The sequence below is a fragment of the Balearica regulorum genome, chromosome 5, assembly GCF_011004875.1.
Source record: "Balearica regulorum gibbericeps isolate bBalReg1 chromosome 5, bBalReg1.pri, whole genome shotgun sequence".
Classification (NCBI taxonomy): domain Eukaryota; kingdom Metazoa; phylum Chordata; class Aves; order Gruiformes; family Gruidae; genus Balearica; species Balearica regulorum.
Window position 1 is genome coordinate 51,372,514 of NC_046188.1, and position 18,352 is coordinate 51,390,865.

Consider the following 18,352-nt stretch of genomic DNA (forward strand, 5'->3'; position numbering starts at 1 on the left):
TATCTGTGGTTTGAGACAAGGGCAGGATAAAAGGTGTTTAACTGTGCTCAGCGAGGGGCTGTGGGTGGACGGGGGATGCCAGGCTCTCAGGAACCACTGGCTGCTCTGGCTGTTGCTCAACCCTCAAGAGCCATGTCTTGAGATGTCTCCCGCTGTAGCTGAAATGAGAGTTTCTCCATGTTGCTGCTCCCAGCTATTGCAGCAAGGAATGTTCATTTGGTTTGGTAGCAGCTTGGGTAGCTGACGTGAAATCTGCTGAGTTCAATGGCATTTGTTTCTCTTTATTTATTAGAAGTAATTATTCATCAGTGGGATTTAATTATTACTTTTTTGCCTTTTAAAAACATTGTTTAATGGAGGAAAGCAGTCGTTTGTCTAGGCTGCATTTAATGCTGAGTGGATCCAAAGGGGGTTTTCTTTAAGCTGTTTTGACAATAATAATAATAAAAAAAAATCAAGTTGGTGAAGTGTGGAGCTGTAGGCTGTCTCTGTAATGATCTGAAGCACTCAAGCCCTTATTAACTTAATGCTTTCATTTACTAGCTCATTCCTGGAGGAAGACCTCCTAGTCAAACTGCTATTGCTCCTTTAAAATACTAAAGTTAGTAATTGCTTCAGCTGCACATCTCATTACGAGGAAAGGCCTACAGCTGAGAACAGCATTCATCTTGGTTTTGTTTTTAAATTTTCAGGGGGATTTTCAGCAAAACCTCTTGTTATACCTCCAGCCCACGTGTTAGCTATTCCCATTGCTATGTATAAATTTATAAACTCAATTATAAAAGTTCTGGATTTCCACTTTCTTTGGAAACAAGAGGCTTGAGGGCTTGGCTGTATTGCAGACCATTACAGTATTGATGAAGAGCTGAACAGAGCCTGTCAGTGGTGGGTAGTGGCTGATCAATAGTTGTAGGAGGATATCCTATTTCATCAGTGCAGCCTTTAACGGTGAGTAGTTGACACCGCTCTGATTACCATTTACCCCATTGTTCCATTAAGTGGATGTTTCTCCCTTCCCTCTCCTAGCACTGTCTGGGGAGAAGCATGCTTTTATACACCCTACAATAGGGAAGACTTAGTTAAAAAGGGGAAAAAAAAACCAAGGTGAGGGAAGCACTTTAAGGCAGCTTTGAGTAAATAGCTGGAGATAATTGGGCTTTAGCTGTGTTCTTGTACCTTCTGGATTGCTGGGGACATTGATGCTGCTGATCTCTGAATGGCTGCACAAGCTCAGGGCAGCAGCTTTCCATCAGCAGTTCCTGCACTGGGCTCCGTTCACAATCAAAAAGCACTTTTAAAAATTTATTTAAGATATTCTACTAGGATTTGAGGGCAATATATGGTAGGGGTCCTTGATAACAGGGAGGCAAGAAGACACTAGGAGTGGGTGAGATTAGGCTTCTCCTTGTTGCTCATCTCTGGTGGTTTCTGAAGAGTGGAATGAGTGCCATCTCAGAGGTACAGGCAGGGAAACTGAGGCACTGCACCAGTGGCTTGCTCAAGGCTTGCATAATGAGCTTATTTGTTCTTGTCAAGGCCTGTCCCTAAATATATACCTTAAGGTGAAGCATTTTTTTTGTCTTTGAAAGACATGACCAATGACGTTACATGGAGATGGGCAAGGGAAGTCTCCACTGCTGATGTGACCAGCCTGGAGAAAGCAAAGAGAAGGTGGAATGGGATGGACTCAAAGTACACCAGTGTTGGAGGAAAGATTCCCATTGAGCTTCATGCACTTGGACTGGGTTTCTGGAGAGATGTTGGTAAGGACAGTGAGATTTATGTTAATCTCTGAAGTGATTCAAAGCTTGTGTAGATACCACTATGGTGAACCACCAGAAAATGTGAAAAGCAGCAGCTCAAGAAAGTTTAGCACCTAGAGGTGGGTGCTGAGCACAGCTGTCCTTCTGCTGGGACTGATTTATTTAATAATTTTTAAAAGGCATTCATTTCTTGGAGTGCTCCAAGTAGACCTGCTTTAAAAGAAGAAGGTCTGATTCCCAAAGAGCAGATACTCAGTATTTCTTCTTCCTAGCTACAAATCCAGCCTCTGGGGTGAGTCGTGGGTTAATTCAAAATAATCGGTGCCTACAGAAAGTCTTGACCACAGCCTTTGCTGCTTACTTTGAAGTTTGCTGTTAACTGCTGGTTTCTTGCGCTCCCCAAAGTATATGGGCTTTTAGCTTTTTGTCTCCTGTTTCATGCCCTTCTTTGATCACTATTTGTTCAGCTTCTGAAAGCAGGAAATAATGAACCTGTTTTATTAAAACACTTGCTTCGTATTTGGGAAGGATAAATGAAGGACTTTTCCGCACGAATTTTCTAGCGTGGCTGTTACAAGACATGATGTTCAATACGGGAGCAGATGTATGAGGAAGTAAATTGTGGGGAAACTTGTGTAGTGCTTGGGAGCTCCATGACTTCACCCCAGCTATGTGTGACCTGCAAGCACAAGACAAGGTGCAGGCCACCAAAACAGATGACTGGAAGACGTGCATTTGTGGAGAAGGAGAAATAAGATTGGGGGTGCAAAACTTAACTCTCTCTGCATGTCTTGGCTCTACATCCCCTATATATTTCTGTAAGGGAGCGTCAAGGAGAAAGAGATGAGGGTTTAAATGAGACATACTCCCACCTAAATATTGTGCTGTTTCCAAGCACTAGCCCAAAGCAGAGCCAGTCGCCTTGCAGTTCCCCCCAGGTGGCTGGAGTCACTGAAACCAAAGATAACTTCTTACCTTTTATTGTTTTTTATGGCCTTATCTGCTGGAGGTGCACACAGCTGAGGTCTGCAGCAAGATCTGAAAGCTCTTTGAGTATCTAAGGCTTGGGCACCTCAAACAGCTTTTCTTAGCAGAACTTAACAAAACGAATTAATCCTGGACACGCGAGTGGTGTAAGCACCACACGCTACCAGGCCATTTTAAGTCACATTGAAGTTAATGAAAAGACTCCCACAGACTTCAGCAGGCAACACATCAAACACATGGCAAAGCCGAAGTCTCAGCCACGTGCTTCCTGTCCTTGGGTTTCAAACATCTCTATTGTGCTGTCCCTATTAAACAATTAAAAATACTTTCTCACTGGCTGGAGGAATTGAATAAAAGTTGGATCTGAAAACAAAGCCACAATATAAATCATGATGCAAACTCACTGAAGGGGAAATTGAACCTGCATTCATCATCTAAGCAGTCAGAGCCAGGTAGAAACAACATTATTTTGGAGGTGTCTCAACTGAGAAGTTCCAGGAGTAAGAAAATCTTGCTGGCTAATTAAGCTCAAATGGATGTAAATGGATCTGCTCAGAGAGAGGACTAAGTAGAAGTGTTATTTTCTTACTAGGATCTGTACTGAAATTAGAAACTATTTGGAATTAAACTGCTTTTAGAGGCAAATAAGCTGTTTGGTTTTGGTGGGAGGTTTTTTTTTTTGGCAGGTGGTGGTGGTAAACAGTTTTTTGTGGGTTTGTTTTTTTTTTTCTTCATGTAGAGCTATTTGCAGGGAAATAGGTAGCTTGTGTTCTGGATCCTTGTAGTTTATTACCAGTGAAATGCAGATTTGTAGCCACAGGGCTAGTTAGGCATCTCTATGGAAACGTACAGCTACGGGGTTTGTGCTCTGGTTGTAATCAAGGTTTTCAGAGTTTTCATTTTTCTTCATATAGACAAGAAGCATATACAAGAAGTCAGACTTTAGTATCCAATTCCAGGCTGCATTTGGGGAAAGGTCATGGGAAGAACAAAAGCCTAGCACACCTCTCGGTAAATCACCCTGGGGTGACACCCTCACAAGAGGTTGTTTTTCAGAGCAAAACTCCTTTTGAAATATAAGGCTTGAGGCTTGTTACAGATAGGCACAAAAACACTTCACTTCCTGCAGATGGACTCAGAATCGTGATCAAAAGGGTGTTGGTTTTGTGTGGGATTTTTTGGTTTGTTTTTGTTTAAAACTGTCATTTTGTCACCGAAATTTGGGAATAAAAGAAAACTCCTTAACACCAATTTAGCATTAAGAAGCAGGCATTTCCTTTATTGCAGCGCAGGGTGTCAGGAGGATAGTTCCTCAAACCAGGCACCCCTAATGCTGGTTCTCTTGTCATATTTATACACAAATGTTACAAAGATTACAAAGTGGTACACTCCCCGTTACAATAATTGGTTCATATTTCTTCACCTAGTATGCAAACTAGAACGCATGCTCAGTTCCCTTCTCCGCCTCTATCTTTTGAGTAGGTGGTATAATTTGGGTAAGGGGGCTTATGGGTCAGTGATCGTGGGGACCCTGGCCCAAATTACCTTTCCCCTAGTTTCTCAATACTTTGGTGTTGGTAATTGTTTGCTATATGCCTTAGGAAGCTAAGGATGCTCCTGGAGGCAACTAATGTCCTCCCTTTCTGCAAGGTATGTACATAAGGACCTTGAACTGTCTTGTAGCTCCTCCTTTTTCTCATGATGTGTAGCAGGTGCTCATTCTAAGAATCGTTAGCCTTCTACCTAAAGTAACAATGAATAGTTTCTTATCATATATAAGTAAGCTTTCATTACAGGCCTATATTTTTGGCTACAATTTCAAGAAACTTAAAGCTTTGCAAGCACACGCATACCTTGGTGCTGATGCTCCAGGTAGAGGCAGGATGCTGGACTTCACAAGCAGATTCCTCTGCACTTTCATGACCTCAGCCCATCATGTGCTTCTCAGGCACTACTTCATTATTTTTATATGATAGTGATGTGTGGAAGTCCTGCCTGAGGCCACCCTGGCCCCAGGGAGGCTGCAGCCTGGATGGCGGGGGTTCTTCAGTTACACTTCTGATTGTGCTTGTTTGCTTTTCCAATACCTGATCCCTGCAACAGTCTTTCAAAAGAGACTTGAAAAATTTCCAAAATGCTTTAATAAAGTAAATAAACGACTGCAGAGGACTGGTGGGATTTTTGGGGTTTTTTTCAGCAGTCTTCCAACTGACAGATTTCTGCACGCAATTAAAGGCTGCATATTCAGTACAATTTATCTTTTTTTGCCGTTTCTGTCTATCTGTTATTTTGCTAAGGGCTCTTTTTTATTAAGGTTCAGATAAAACCGAGGCTTTTTTTCCTTCTGTGTATATGCATGTGTCTCTTACATTGGCTTTAAAAGGTATAGGTGTTGTGAGCATATTTAATGGCTCTTCTCAAAGAGATATGGCAGGTTAGAAAGCAGATCCAATATGCTTATGTTATTAACAGCTGCAGAAGCAAGCATGGAGAAATGACAGTGAAAAGGGAATTACTTTCCTAGTTACCAAAGACCAGGGGTGAAAGCTGGGATTTATAGAAATCCATTGAAAAATTCACTGCCTCCTTACAGAGCAGGATTTAAGCTCTGCTTCTGCTCCTAACCCTCCCAAGGACAAAACTCTTGAGACAACCTTTCGTATGAACATGATAAACCATTTGCTTTGCCACATTACAGAAATGGCTTTTTTGGTCAATGCTGTGTTTGCAAACTCCTGAGGAAAAGCTGTGATGCAGACAGGTTGTCACGTGCTGCATGAGCTAATATTAATGCCTGCTGTGAGTTAGTCTTGCTACTCAGGTTTTTTGCTGCTCCTTGTGTAACGTCTGATGGACCGACACCAGACTGTCACTGGCTTCCACTGCACCGTGTTTTCTGTGAGAAACAGTAATGAGAGCAACCAAGGTGGTTTTCTCTTTCCTTTGAATTTATGAATGAGGCCTGCTGTGTTTTTGCAAGTTGCATCTTCATTTTAAGTATTTAAGAGCCATAGCTTTTCATATCAGACAACATGGCAACAGCTTTGAAAAGAAACGTGTTATTCTAAAGCAGAAAACTAGATTAGAAAATTGCTTTTGGAGATAGAAACGAAGTCCCGTCGGCTTGTCTAATCCAGTTCTTTGGCACCGATGCAAGACAGCTTTCCGCACAGCATAATGCACGGCTGCCTCTGCCAGACGTACCAGCCGGGGCTGCTGCACTTTCTCAGTACAGCTCATGGAACAAGCGCTGGGCCCAGCGTTTCGATCTTTCTGTGAACAAGCTGGCACGTATCTCCATGTAACGCTCCACTGTAGCATGGAAACATGTCCTACAAGAGTTCAGTTTGGAAAGGTCATCCTGTATTTCATAGTGTCCCTTTTAAAAAACATAGCCTGAAAGAGAAGGTTTTTTTTTTTTAAAGTGCATTTAGCTAGCTAATGCAGCAGGCATGCAGAACATAAGCTATCCAACCAACTATGAAACAAATGCTGGAATTAATTGCTTAATTCTCTTTGCATTAGAATAAAGCATATGGTTTTAAAATGTCTTCAGTGAAGAACTGCTGAATATGGGAAACATCTACTATTGCCTTGTACTAAATTGAAAAGCAAGTTCAAGTGTGAAGATTGGTGGGGTGATAGCCAAAGGCAAGCTGTCCTGCCATTTATTTTGTGAGACAATCTAGTTTTAAGGTTTGTGCATACAAGTTTGACCCAGTAAGTGCATTAAATTACCATCTGTGGAAAACCAGGTTTTGTTCTAACCACCTTTTTTTGTAGTTCTTCAACTGTGGAAAAGAACCCACAGAGATACTTCTTACCCAGCAGTGTGATATCCAAGTGCCAAAAGTTTAACTGTACTGAGGAGTAACAGACTGCAAGCTAAGGGATTGTCATCTGTTCCACTGTTTTCTACAAGGCTGCTGTAACGATGATTTGTCCTATATTTGCATATGGGCTAATGCTGTGTTTGAACAGAATCCTGAGCATGCAGAGATGTAGGAATTGGCCTCCGTCATTTTCAGGTAAGGTGGGTGTGTCTGTCTGTGCGCATGCACCTGGAATGATGCATTTTCTGGATGTCAGAGAACAGCGTGAAATATAGTCCAGCTTTCAAGCCGATAGCGTCACAGGAAGGTGAGACCTTTTGGCAGGGTCAGTGCCTGTCTCTCAGTGTAGGTAACTTGCACGTTCAGCTGACCTCTCAGCATTTTGTTCCACAAGGAGAGCGCAGAGCACTCCCCGTTTGGCCAGGCAGTGCCACACCACACATGCAGCACAATGTGAAGCCAATGAAATGACTAACAAGTGGAAAGCTTGCCTGCGTACCAGCTACAGAGTGGTGCAGGTGCTTGGCAAGATCAAGACTTTGATCCTGTTCACACCAGCATGTGTAAATTCTCACATCTAGTGCTTTCTATGGGAACACTCATCCGTGTTTTACCTAAATGAAGGGCACTGTACCATCTGATTCCCTGTTTTGTCTAATATACAGCTGCCCCGGTGTTGTATAAGAATTGGAGTAGAGACCGCAAGTTCACTTTAACTGCAGTGGGAAGTGCACTCTGCTAGCTCCAGAAGCTTTCAGGAGTAATGCCTCATTCTTACCAAACTTACCTGCTTCCCTGTCACTGGAACCCTGAGCTTCAGTCCTATGTTTCTAATCCCCTTGCCTACCTCGTGCAAAACACTGAACTGATTGCTTAATAGTACTCCTAACCTCAAAGTAACCAGCACAAGCAAATGGCAAGATCTAATCATATGCTTAACTCCATCCAGAAACTGCAGGAAGGCTACAGGCAAAGACCTCCTTTATTTCAACATTTTTATAAAATATAGTAATTTTTCTACATGAACAAAGATTTATTTTTTGCTGGCAGAAGCATCTAAAAGTTCACAAAACAATGGCAAACACAGATTTAGAAAGAAGCATCCAAACTTTTAATTTAATCTCCAAATCTTGGTTAAGTGGACTTCATCTTTCCTTTGTTTCCTTGAAAGAGGTTAGTGGCTGGGGGCAGTATTTTCTCCAGAAGATAAACATCTCTCAGTGGTTGTACTACAGGTGGCTTTCATCCTTCACTGCCTGAAGTCCAGTTTCACGTTTAGAATTAGAGATACGTTCCACATGGCTTGCAGCATGGTACTTTTTTTCATCTCACTTCTCCAGGGGTGCATAATTCAAAAGCTTTTCAATCAGATCCACATGGGCTAGGAGCATTCTGCGGCAGCAGTATCTCTTCAAACCAAGGGCATCCAGGGCATCTCTATTAATGAACAACAGTAATAATAATAATAAAAAAAAAAGGATGAAGTGAGCCAGAACCACTTGTAAGTGTTTCTAAGCAACATACTGATTACTTTGAGCTTAGTCATAGAGGAAAATTTGTTTGCAGTTCAAACTAAGAAATAGAAATGTAGTATGTGCTGTTAATGTTCTTTTCCATTTACTGCTGTTGACAGGGTGTTTGCCTGTTCTCTGGCCTGCAAGAGCACATAGTCTTCTATTGAAGGTGGAGTCTAGCTGACACAACTACCGAACTTTCAGAGGTAAGTCTGCAGAACTCCCATAGGAATAGAACGGTAACAGACTAACTCTCATGAATTTCCTCTTCTGAACTACCCTACTTATGAGGGCGTATTTGGTCATGAAACAGCAAGGTTAAGTGAGATGCAAGCATTTTGTGTTTGAAAATAAAATTTTAGTCTTCACAGCTGAAAAAAGACTTGAGATATGGTACATTTTGAACCGCAATTATTTAGTTACAGTAACTCAGTCTTCCTTTTACAAAAGTCTGTAGAAAAGAGAGGAGCTGATCTGGTTAAAAATCCAACCAAGAGGTGTGAATGCAGTAACAAGAACACAGTTCTGAAATTACAGGAAGTCACCTCCACTCCTCTTAAAATCCTGGACAGTCCATAATTACCTCTGCCGGCTACAGCTCCTGCTAGTTGCATGCCAGAAGGCAGCACAAAGGCACTAGACAGTCTCCTGACACAGCAATAAGGAACAGCATCTCTAAAAATTGTTATCCAGGCTATTGTTAGCATCTCTAAGCTCTGTTACAATACAATGTTTCTGTAAACTGAGGATGACACTTGCCTATTTGACAAGATAAATTTGTGATCTAAGCCATGTTAAAAGGGTGAGAGATACATAGCAACTAAAATAACTCAAAATGCAAACTACCCCACATATGGATGAGATGCTAATTCTGAGGAAGGCTAAAATCCTTTCCAGTTCCCATATAAGAAGGTATTCACTCATACAACCTGTTCCCCACAAATATACAAATAAGGATGTGCAGACTGCTCAACAAGAAATTTGTGTTTTACAGTCTTTCCACTTAATTCCTTCTGAGTGCCTGCTCAAGATTCTTATGGTTGGGTAGAGAATGTATGAGTCATCCTAGCCTAAACCACTGCATGTGTCTCAAGTGGCTACTGCTATCAGACCTCTTAAAGATAAGTGACACTATCCAAGCTCTTTAGTACCAACCTATTAACCATAAAGCCAGTCTGATACTCCTTCAGAATTTGACATTCATGAAATATGACTGATCTCAGGTCTTTAGATTTCTATGATGCAGTGCAACAATCCAGCATTTGTTTAAAACAAGTGTAATTTCCTTAAACCTGTAATTCCACAGTAGGAAGAAGCTGATAGATACTTTTCTAAAGTACAGATGCCTGAAAGGAAGTCTCTGCGTAAGCTGGACCATGGTAAAAGGTTGTTTGACTTCAAGCAGTACAGTCTAACTGCATGGACTCAAACTCCAGCAGCTTCTCCGATGACGTCAATTAGTCCTTGTACCTATCAACAGTTTTCAAGGGCTTGAATAGCAGGGCTATTCATTTTAGGACTAGCATTTGCAGAAGTTATTTATGTGAACAGGGTATTTTTTTTAAAAAAAAATTATAAACAATATAATATGATACCTAAATTTTGCAAAACATTTGAGAACGAAAGCATCTGATATCTGTTGATATGTAAGTTTGAAGAGCTATGTAGAAAGTTCTGAACTTTCAAATGCAGTTATGAGAGACGCAAAATAGTAATATTAATCACAACTTTAGAAGTCATACTATACATTTCAGCTAAACAACTTCAATTGTATTTCCCTTTTCCTTTAGCTTCCAAGAACTTGTGGAAAAAGAGCAATTTTAAGGGACAAACAGAAAGGTGTGGGTCATTTTTTAACCTCAAATTATTTAGATAAGTCTGTGTCTTCCATTTTGTCCACCCATTTCTTAAGCCACTATTAACAGTGATTCTGACACTGCATTGTAAGATTTTAACTGTTTGATACATGTAAACTCTGCTTCTGATCTTACAATGCCATGACAGCATGAGTTTGAACAGGCATCGCAGAATCACACCAGTGATGATAGTAATTGTTTTCAAGAGAGCATTTATCAATAACAATGTTGTGGTTTAGGCAGGCAGCTAGAACAACCACACAGCTGTTCACTCACTCCCCCTCCCCCCCAACCAGTGGGATGGGGGAAAGAACTGAAAATGGAAAAGGGAAAAAAACCTCATGGGTTGAGATACAGACAATTTAATAGGACAAAGGAAGATTATGATAATAATAATAGAATACACAAAACAAGTGATGAACACCACAATTTCTCACCACCATAGTTGATGCTTCCCAAGACTGCAAGCTGATCTGCCTCCTGGCCCACCCCCCAGTTATATATGGAACATGACATCATATGGTATGGAATATCCCTTCGGCCAGTTTGGGTCAGCTGCCCTGCCTGTGTCCCCTCCCAGTTTCTTCAGGGCCCCCCCCCCGCATTCTTATTGGGAGAGCAGTATGAGAAGCCAAAAAGTCCTTGACTGCTTGGCAACAACTAAAACCATCAGTGTGTTATCAACATTATTCTCATCCTAAATCCAAAACACAGTGCTATACCAGCTGCTAGGAAGAAAATTAACTCTATCCCTGCTGAAACCAGGACAAACGTACATCTTCCTGTCCCATACAAAAGCAGAGGAATAATGAAGACAGGAAAAATATTAAAATGTAATACTTGGAAAGTAGGTCAGAAGTGCTACCAGAATAGTTCTGCTAAATTTAAGTATTAGTGAGAAATGATTAGCAATCTGTACTATTTTAATGCTTTTAACTCCATAAATTGAAGAAAAAATAATTATTTTTTTGTGGGAAATTTCCAAATACGTTTAGTTTAGCAGCTGCAATATTCTACTCAGCTATGTTTGACAGCTTCTGGGATACAAATGCACTCCAAAAAGGCTATTCACAGAAGTAATGAGATTTAGGAAAAGTATCAAATGATTTTCACTGGACTGTTTTTATGAAACTGAGAAGTGGGGGGGGGGACAGGACATCTTTCCCCTGCAAACTCCACATCAAGCAGTGAGAAGCACAGAGAATAACTGCAACTTCCTACAAGTTCAGACGAGGCTCAAAACCCAAAGCTTTCCTTCCCTGTTTGTTCTGTGCTCCACTGTTTTAACATTTGACAAAATAGTAACCTAAACTGTAGGAATGTTTTCAGATTTACTTCAGAGAAAAGGCAGTGAAATCTGTGTTATTAATACGCATTTCTCTGATAGTTCATAGACATAAGTTCCTTCAAAAACCTATTAGTAACCCTAACCATTTGAATGCAAAGCAAATACTCTTTTCTTTCTACTTAGCAGTTCAACATCACTTTGGGAAGTCTCTCAAACTTCTAACATTCTTTTTCACTCCTTTGAATTGTGAACATCCATGGGTTTTTTTTCTTCATAGTTAAACTTGATGACAATGTAAATATTTCTCAAGAGTTACCTTCTCAAACCTGTCTGAAATAGTCTCACCACAGCTAGACCCTCCTTGAACTATTAAAGGCAATTTTGGCTATGCAAAGCATGCATAGACTTCTTAAAATAGAATTGTTAGGACTATCAGTCTAGGGCGGTTAAACTTCCCCTTTCCCGCTGCAAAGCAGTGCTTTCAAATAAGGTTAGCAATTTTGGGTAGCGAATATAAAATGCTTTAAGAAAACCTAAAATGGGCATACATTGTTGACAATGTCAGTTACTTCTTATACTTTTAACTTCTTTCTCTCACCTTTAAAAAAAACCACACTGGTGTCAATGTTGACAGTACTGCTTGTTTCTTTCCTTCTGGTTCCATACAGAGTTAAACATTTGAGACTAGTATGAAGGTTATGACTTGGCAACTTGCATACTACTACTCAGAAAGATTCAGTAGGTAGAGAAGTACTTTATTACCTATTATAATTTCTAACCTCTGATTAAATAGCCTCAGAATGTGTATGTAGTTTTTAGCCTCTTTACAGTTACTTTGTAATGCCATGATCTTGCACTTAAATATCTTACACACTGTGCAATCTTATCTAAAATCTGAGTCAAAGAACATACAGAAATAATACCTACCCTTCTGTATATTCTGCTTGCAGAAGGCCAAGATAGGCTTCCCACTTGTTTCCAACTATTTTGCCGCACGTGAAACATCTGACTGGGATGATCATTTTTGCACTGTAGCTGTAAGATTAAAAAATACAGGTCACACCGCTGCGAAATGACCAAATCCCAAATATAAGAAAGGAAATTCATAACGCGTACAAGTCTCAAACGGCGGCTCAACAGACTACGTGACAGTAAGCAAGAGAAGAGTCCGCGTTATGGAGGGACTGAATTAGAGCGGCGCAACGCGGCTTAGGTCGCGCTTCACCGCCGACGGTCAGGCCCGCACCACCTCCCACCTGAGGCAGTTCCGAGTAAAGCGGCGGGCAGCGACGCTCTGCCGCTGGGAAAACCGGCCAGCGCCTGAGCCCGGGAGTCGGCTACCCCTGCCCCGTGGCCGGCAGAAACAGGTCTAGAGGTGGCGTAAGAGGCGGTTGTAGAGCTGGGGCAGGCCGAGGCTGACGCCTCGCTCGCCAGGCCAGGTCTCCCTGGAAGAGACTGGTCCCAGTTATCCCACGAACCCCACCCTAAGGCGGCGAGGGAGGTCCCAGGCCCGCCGTAGCACCGAGGGGTCCGTAACCCCGTGAGGCGACTCCTACCGCAACAGCTCCTCCGCGCTCCCTCGGCTGCCAGGGCACTACCAGTGCGTCAAGGCGGGGAAAGGCGCGCCGCCACCAGGCGAGCCACCGCGGCAGGCGGCCCGTCGCACCCCTGTTTCTGCGCAGGGCGGCGGGATGGTAGCGGCCGAGCCTACGGCGTCCCGGGCGGCTCAAGAGAGTGCGCGCGCGGGGCGGGTTTCTTTTCGCGTTTCGCGTGTGGCGTGCTGAGTGGCAGCTGGGGCGCCGGGAGCGCAGAGCGGCGGCACCGGCGGTGCGAGCGACCGAGTGCGGCGCCCGCCCCTGCTCCTCCTTCTCCTCATCGTTCCCAGGTGGGTGGGCACTTGTTGCATTGCGAGAGAGCTTTTGCAGCGACGAGACTTATCATCCCATCCTGGCTGAGGTACCGGAGCCGTCTGGGGCGGGAAGCGCAACTGGTGGCTGCAGCCCGGCACTTAGCAGCGCTGTCCGGCGGGGGGGGGGCGGAGGCAGGCAGGGCTGTGGGATGGAGTCGGACTACGCCGCGGCAACCCGTCCTGCTTTTCGCTTCCCTACGGGTAGGGGCTCCGACGTAGTGGTGCCCGCGGTGGCTCCGCGGCCGGAGAGCCTGTCCTCGCAGCGGGCAGAGTCCTCCACCGCCGTGGCTGAGGAGTGGCCGGCCCGGGGAGGGCGTGAGGGGATCCGTGGGGGGGGAGAGGGGGCGGCGGTTGGGACCCCCAAACAGTCGGCTCGCGGTGGCGTCTCTGGAAACACGGCGTCGCGGCCTCTCCCCCCCCTTTTTTTTTTTTTTTTTCCTTCCGCGCTTCCTCAGGCGGGAGAAGGCAGGAGCGGCTGCCGTCCCCGGGTTTATAACCCGTTCCGCTTTCCCGCCGTCTGTCCCAAGGGGTTATTGTTTCTTTCGTTGTTCTGCACAGCCCGGACAGTGTTTATTTTTTTGAAGGCAAACCCGCCCTCGAATCCCAGTCAAGTCGTGGGTGCTATCGTGGCTGCAGGTTAGCCGAGAGTTATTTAAACTCTGGGGTCAGATTGGACTTGACCCTGTCCCGTTTAACTTTTAACGTTGCTCCGTCTTGCTGTGACCTGTGCATGGCTAAAATAAAAATGAAGCGGTTCAACAGAGGTATACGCTGCCCTTGAAGTGTTGCCTGCTGTTCGAGGGCAGTGCCACAGACGCAGCCCGCATGAATAGGAGCGTTTTCCCTGGTATCTGAGGGACAAGGGACGTTCCCCTTGCTCAGAAGCAATGGCTGGCTGCAGGCAAAGCAACCGATTTTATTGGGTAGCCCAAGCCCGGGGATTTGGTAGCAAAGGATAATGCATCTTGAAACTGTTTACTTGTAGTTCATTAATCTAAGGATTGGGGAAGCATTAGGCACAGACTATGTGTGCTTAGCAAAGGGAAGCATGCTGTGATGGCTACAAAGTTTAGGGACAGACACTGGTGTTTTGGAGACTCTGGGAAGAAGCATTAGTCCGAAACTGTCAGTCCTTATTGTTCTCTTGTTACAGCGTTAGCGTTATGCTAATTGTCCTTCGGCAGAGCAGAAATTCTCCAAAAGTGTTTTATTTTCCTGCTGAAGTATCCATGAGTAGATACAGTGCACAGTGCAGAGCCATTACTGTCAAGCATATAAATAATTGTGTCTTAATGCACAGCTTATGTTAATACGTCTTTCATGACTATTTTTTGAACGACTGGATTATTGACCCTCTGCACAGAAATGCCAGACCTAAGTTGAACCGTAAAAGAGCAAATAGTTTTGTTTTAACAAATAAAGGTTTGAGGTTGTTTGAAAGCATTTTTACAATTCTGATCTCTAGTGAAAAGACAGTAATTTCTGCAGTCCCAGGATCAATTATACACAATTGTGAAGGGAGTGAATTGACTTGGCATGGAGGGTAGATGAACCTCCTGTGATGTCTAGATTATTATCATTATTGTTATTGTAGGCCAGCAGGAGCCAAACTGTGTCTTTTCTTTTTTCTCCTTTGATTTCTTTTTTTTTGGGGGTGGGTGGGTGGGTGTGTGTGTGTGTTTCAGAATTTCAAGATTGTGCTTTGATGCATTTTCAGCACCAGGACTCCAAAGTAATTTTCTTACTGAACTGTGCAGTGAAAGACATTTGTGTTTGGAGATAGAAATTTGCAATTGGGAGTGAGAAAGAGGGGCTGTTACAGGGGGCTTCATGGCAGAGCCACATCATTAGATGTAGATTAGCATCTTACAGTTGCCTTGAAGAAATGTGCTTGCTTATTTCTTAAAAAAACACAACTGAATTTTAACTTTCAGACCTAGTTCTCATATCTGACTTTGCTTAGCATCTTTTTTTTCAAAGAAATTTTACTCTACTTGTTCTTACAGTATTACTTTAACTTTGTTACGTCTCTTCTGGGTAACCTGTTTTGGCTGGGTGCTGATCTTAATGAACTAATTGGTCTATTATGGCTGTAGCTTCTTTGATCCTAGAAAATGTAAGGATTTTTATGATCTGTGACCTGGAGAGACTGCTACATACTGAAAACATTCTCTGCCCCATGTATCCTCTGCTTAATCTGATCGTTTGCCAAACTGCAGAAGTCTTAAAAGAGTTGGGGGGGGCAGTGCACACACACGTGACTATTATGAATCAGAGTTAGTGTTTTATGGGCTGTAGCTCACCCTGATTAGAGTGGCTCTGCAGAGTGAGCTATTTGTGGCATGGCAGCTTTCAACTCCTCTCTTTCAGGTGAGCTGGGTACTGCAGATGCTCAGCTGTTGTGGTTCAGTATTTAGTCAAATTGGTCGCTTCAACCATCCTTCTGAAGAGGGATGAGGACTGGAAGAATTGGAGAATTAGGTCTCTTTAATTATTCTTTGAAGAAGAACTGCAAGAATTAGAGTCCTGTCTCCTAGAACTAATCCTAGAACTGCATGGGTCTTTCTCACTGTAAGTTCTCATCCTACTTCTGCTTTCTTGCCGCCCTCGACAAACAGCAGTCCTTAAACTGCTGATTCTTTGGGCCTTCAGACAGCCTGATAGTCAGGAAACCCATTGGAGTGCTTCTCAGAATTCAGCAGAAGAGATTTCTCTAAAATTAATTGAGTTGAAGTAAGTTTAAGAACTGTGGACTGCTTTTCTGATATGCTTCTGGAGCAGCTTCTGTCATGTGAGGCTTTGTTGTGGGGCATTGCAGATAATATATCACACTTCTTGGTTAACGCAGTACAGGACTACTTCTTGTGATCTAAACAACTTTTGAAAGCTGACGGTGTTCTGTCCCCCCATCACTTTTGGGTTGAGACTTGTTCTTGGCATTTTTTTGTGGATTTAGACCTACAAAATGCAGCTAGTCATGACTGCTCCATGGCATGGTTAGTGATGATAAGTATTGAAAGTCTAGACTGGTGACTAAGGAGTAGATCCTGCTTCCTATTCTCCCATCCACAAAATGTAAGGGAAAATATTGCTGCGTGTTTAAAAAGCAAACCCCAAAAAAGTTAGTTAAGTGACACGACTGACTGAACTACTCTTAACATACTTTTAGAGCTTGAGTGGCCATATGACCTTCTCTTAGCTCATGTTGGCAGATTGTGTCTTTTGTGACCTTGTCCCTGTAATTAGGGCTGTAAGAAGGAGTTGTGGGATCTCTGCTCTTACACTGGTAGCGTGAGAAACCAGTGGCTGAGAAAGTTGTTGGGTTGGTTTTGTTTTTGGTTTGTTTGGTGGGTGGTTTTTTTGTTTGTTTTTTTGGTTTTTTTTTTCTTTCTTTGTGAATTGCAGCAGGTCAAGTTTAGGTGTGCACCTTCACAAGTTTTTCACCTATCACTACTTTTCACCTTCTGTGATTGCTCCCCTTCCAACTTTGCTTGTTTCTGCATACATGTAATCACCAGAACTGAAGACTTGGGTCTCTTAAGATCTAGTTTGCCAGTTACGTAGCAGTTGTGTTCAAGGGTAGTGAATTGTTATTTGAATTCAGGACTTTGTAGGAGAACCTTTCAGTAAAGGATTGTTTTGGTACTACTGATCAGGACTTGCAACCTCCTATAAACCTGTGGCTAGCCCTGTTGGCTCTGTTTATAGTTAAAAGCTCTGTTTCCTGTTGCTTCCTGTGGTTATTTAGAGAAAACATGTTACCAGTTTTCACTCCATCTCTAATGCATCAGGATTGTGTACATGGTTGCAAAAGTTCATGGTACCATATTCAGTGTTATACTCCTTGGATCTCAACAAAGCCAGAGAGAGAAGAACCCTGAGAGAAGACTTGCATGAATTTTGAAATGAGTGATTAAATAGGACATTAGTCAGGAACTGAAATGTGACGCGGAAAACTTAACAAATAACTATGTAGCAGTAGAGAGCCAGAGAGAGAGGGGAAGATAGGAAAAAACCCCCAATCATGCAAGACGAAGCTTGGCTGTTTTCTCAGGCACATTCTCCACTCCAAGTCTATTAAATCCTGCAGTTTTACTGTTGGGCTTTCTCTAGTCCTGGTTAACTACTCATAAGTGTGTCATTCATCCCATTCCACACAAGGGAAAGAAAAGTGGCTCCCTTTGGAGCTAGCTAGTGTGACTTTGGAAGGACTTTCCTCCTTTCCCTCTAAAGATTGAAGGCTCAAGGCGCAAAGACTAAGCTGGAATTTTGATTTGTTTTCCCTTTGAATTTTTGAGTGGGTGGCTTTCTGCCCCATTATGTCCTGTTCTCCCCCACAATTGGATATAGCTTTATATGTGATGGTAGGGAGGTGGAGAAAGCCAAGAAGGAGAGGCAGGGATGATACGAGGAAAGACTTGTCTACTCTGTAGAGCTTTACATTGTTTAATTGCCCTGCATGCTGCTTAATAGCTGCTCAGGCCCCTGGATTTAGTGAATCTGAAGTACAGAAGCTGCTAAGCAAGTAGATATTAAGAGAAACCTCTCTAAGCTGGGGATGTGACTGTAGCTTCACTGTAATACTGGACAAGCCTCATGCTGCTGATTTCATTAAAAGCAACATTCGGGGCCTCAAAGCAGGGTTTAATACTTGCTATATGTTTTTTAAAATATGCTGACCTTATCTGGTAAGCCTCTAATATTTGTTGCAATGAAGAGCAGCTGCTGCATAAATACATATATAATATCAGTTGCCAATTCTGAAAGCTGTGCTGAGACTGTGACTTGTTTGAAGTGGGGTTGCTATTAAAAGGCAGGTGGCAGGATGTTTATTTTACACCTTGTTAATTGCTTGTTTTTCCTGCTGTAATTGGCTTCCTAATGGGGGCAGAATGTGCTTGGTTTTGCACACAAAGCTTCATTAGTGACAACCGATGGAAAGGATTTGGAGGGTGGGATTTATATGAAATATATATACATTGAGTAACAGATGTCTCTGCTAAATAGAGTGTATGAGGAAGTCCCATAGATGCATCCAAAAATGCAAATGTTTTTCCATAAAATGATTTAAGGTGTCCTTGTGTTAGATGTAAAGCTTACTGCCTATTACTTGAGAAGGGGACAGAGACTTTATCTTGCTATTTTTGTGGGGCAGAGATTTTGTTCTGCTTCACTGGACAGGAGTTAGGATGCTGGGATGGT

At 42.9% G+C, this 18,352-nt stretch overlaps 2 protein-coding genes across 14 annotated transcripts in view; one reads left to right on the forward strand and one right to left on the reverse strand.

The window, feature by feature from the left end:
• Window positions 1–7,547: 7,547 nt before the first annotated feature.
• On the reverse strand, window positions 7,548–13,065 carry POLR2L (RNA polymerase II, I and III subunit L). 3 transcript variants are annotated; one of them, XM_075754882.1, is made up of 3 exons: window positions 12,798–13,065; window positions 12,169–12,276; window positions 7,548–8,020 (listed from the first exon to the last, which is right to left on the reverse strand). In XM_075754882.1, exons 2-3 carry the CDS (start codon window positions 12,261–12,263, stop codon window positions 7,912–7,914), a joined length of 204 nt encoding a protein of 67 aa, XP_075610997.1. In that variant the 5' UTR covers window positions 12,264–12,276; window positions 12,798–13,065; the 3' UTR covers window positions 7,548–7,911. The 3 variants fall into 3 exon arrangements, with proteins under 3 accessions (XP_075610997.1, XP_075610999.1, XP_075610998.1); XM_075754884.1 differs by lacking the exon at window positions 12,798–13,065 and adding an exon at window positions 12,725–12,793; XM_075754883.1 differs by lacking the exon at window positions 12,798–13,065 and adding an exon at window positions 12,583–12,718.
• TSPAN4 (tetraspanin 4) overlaps window positions 12,989–18,352 on the forward strand; it is a 468,762-nt gene continuing 463,398 nt past the window's right edge. For 6 of the 11 annotated variants that reach the window (XM_075754869.1, XM_075754876.1, XM_075754871.1 and 3 more), the window contains exon 1: window positions 12,989–13,126. The gene's annotated coding sequence lies outside the window, so the exon portion shown is untranslated. Of the gene's footprint in view, window positions 13,127–13,176; window positions 13,198–18,352 lie in introns of those variants that run through there. The other 5 variants (XM_075754865.1, XM_075754873.1, XM_075754872.1 and 2 more) reach the window with 5 other exon arrangements.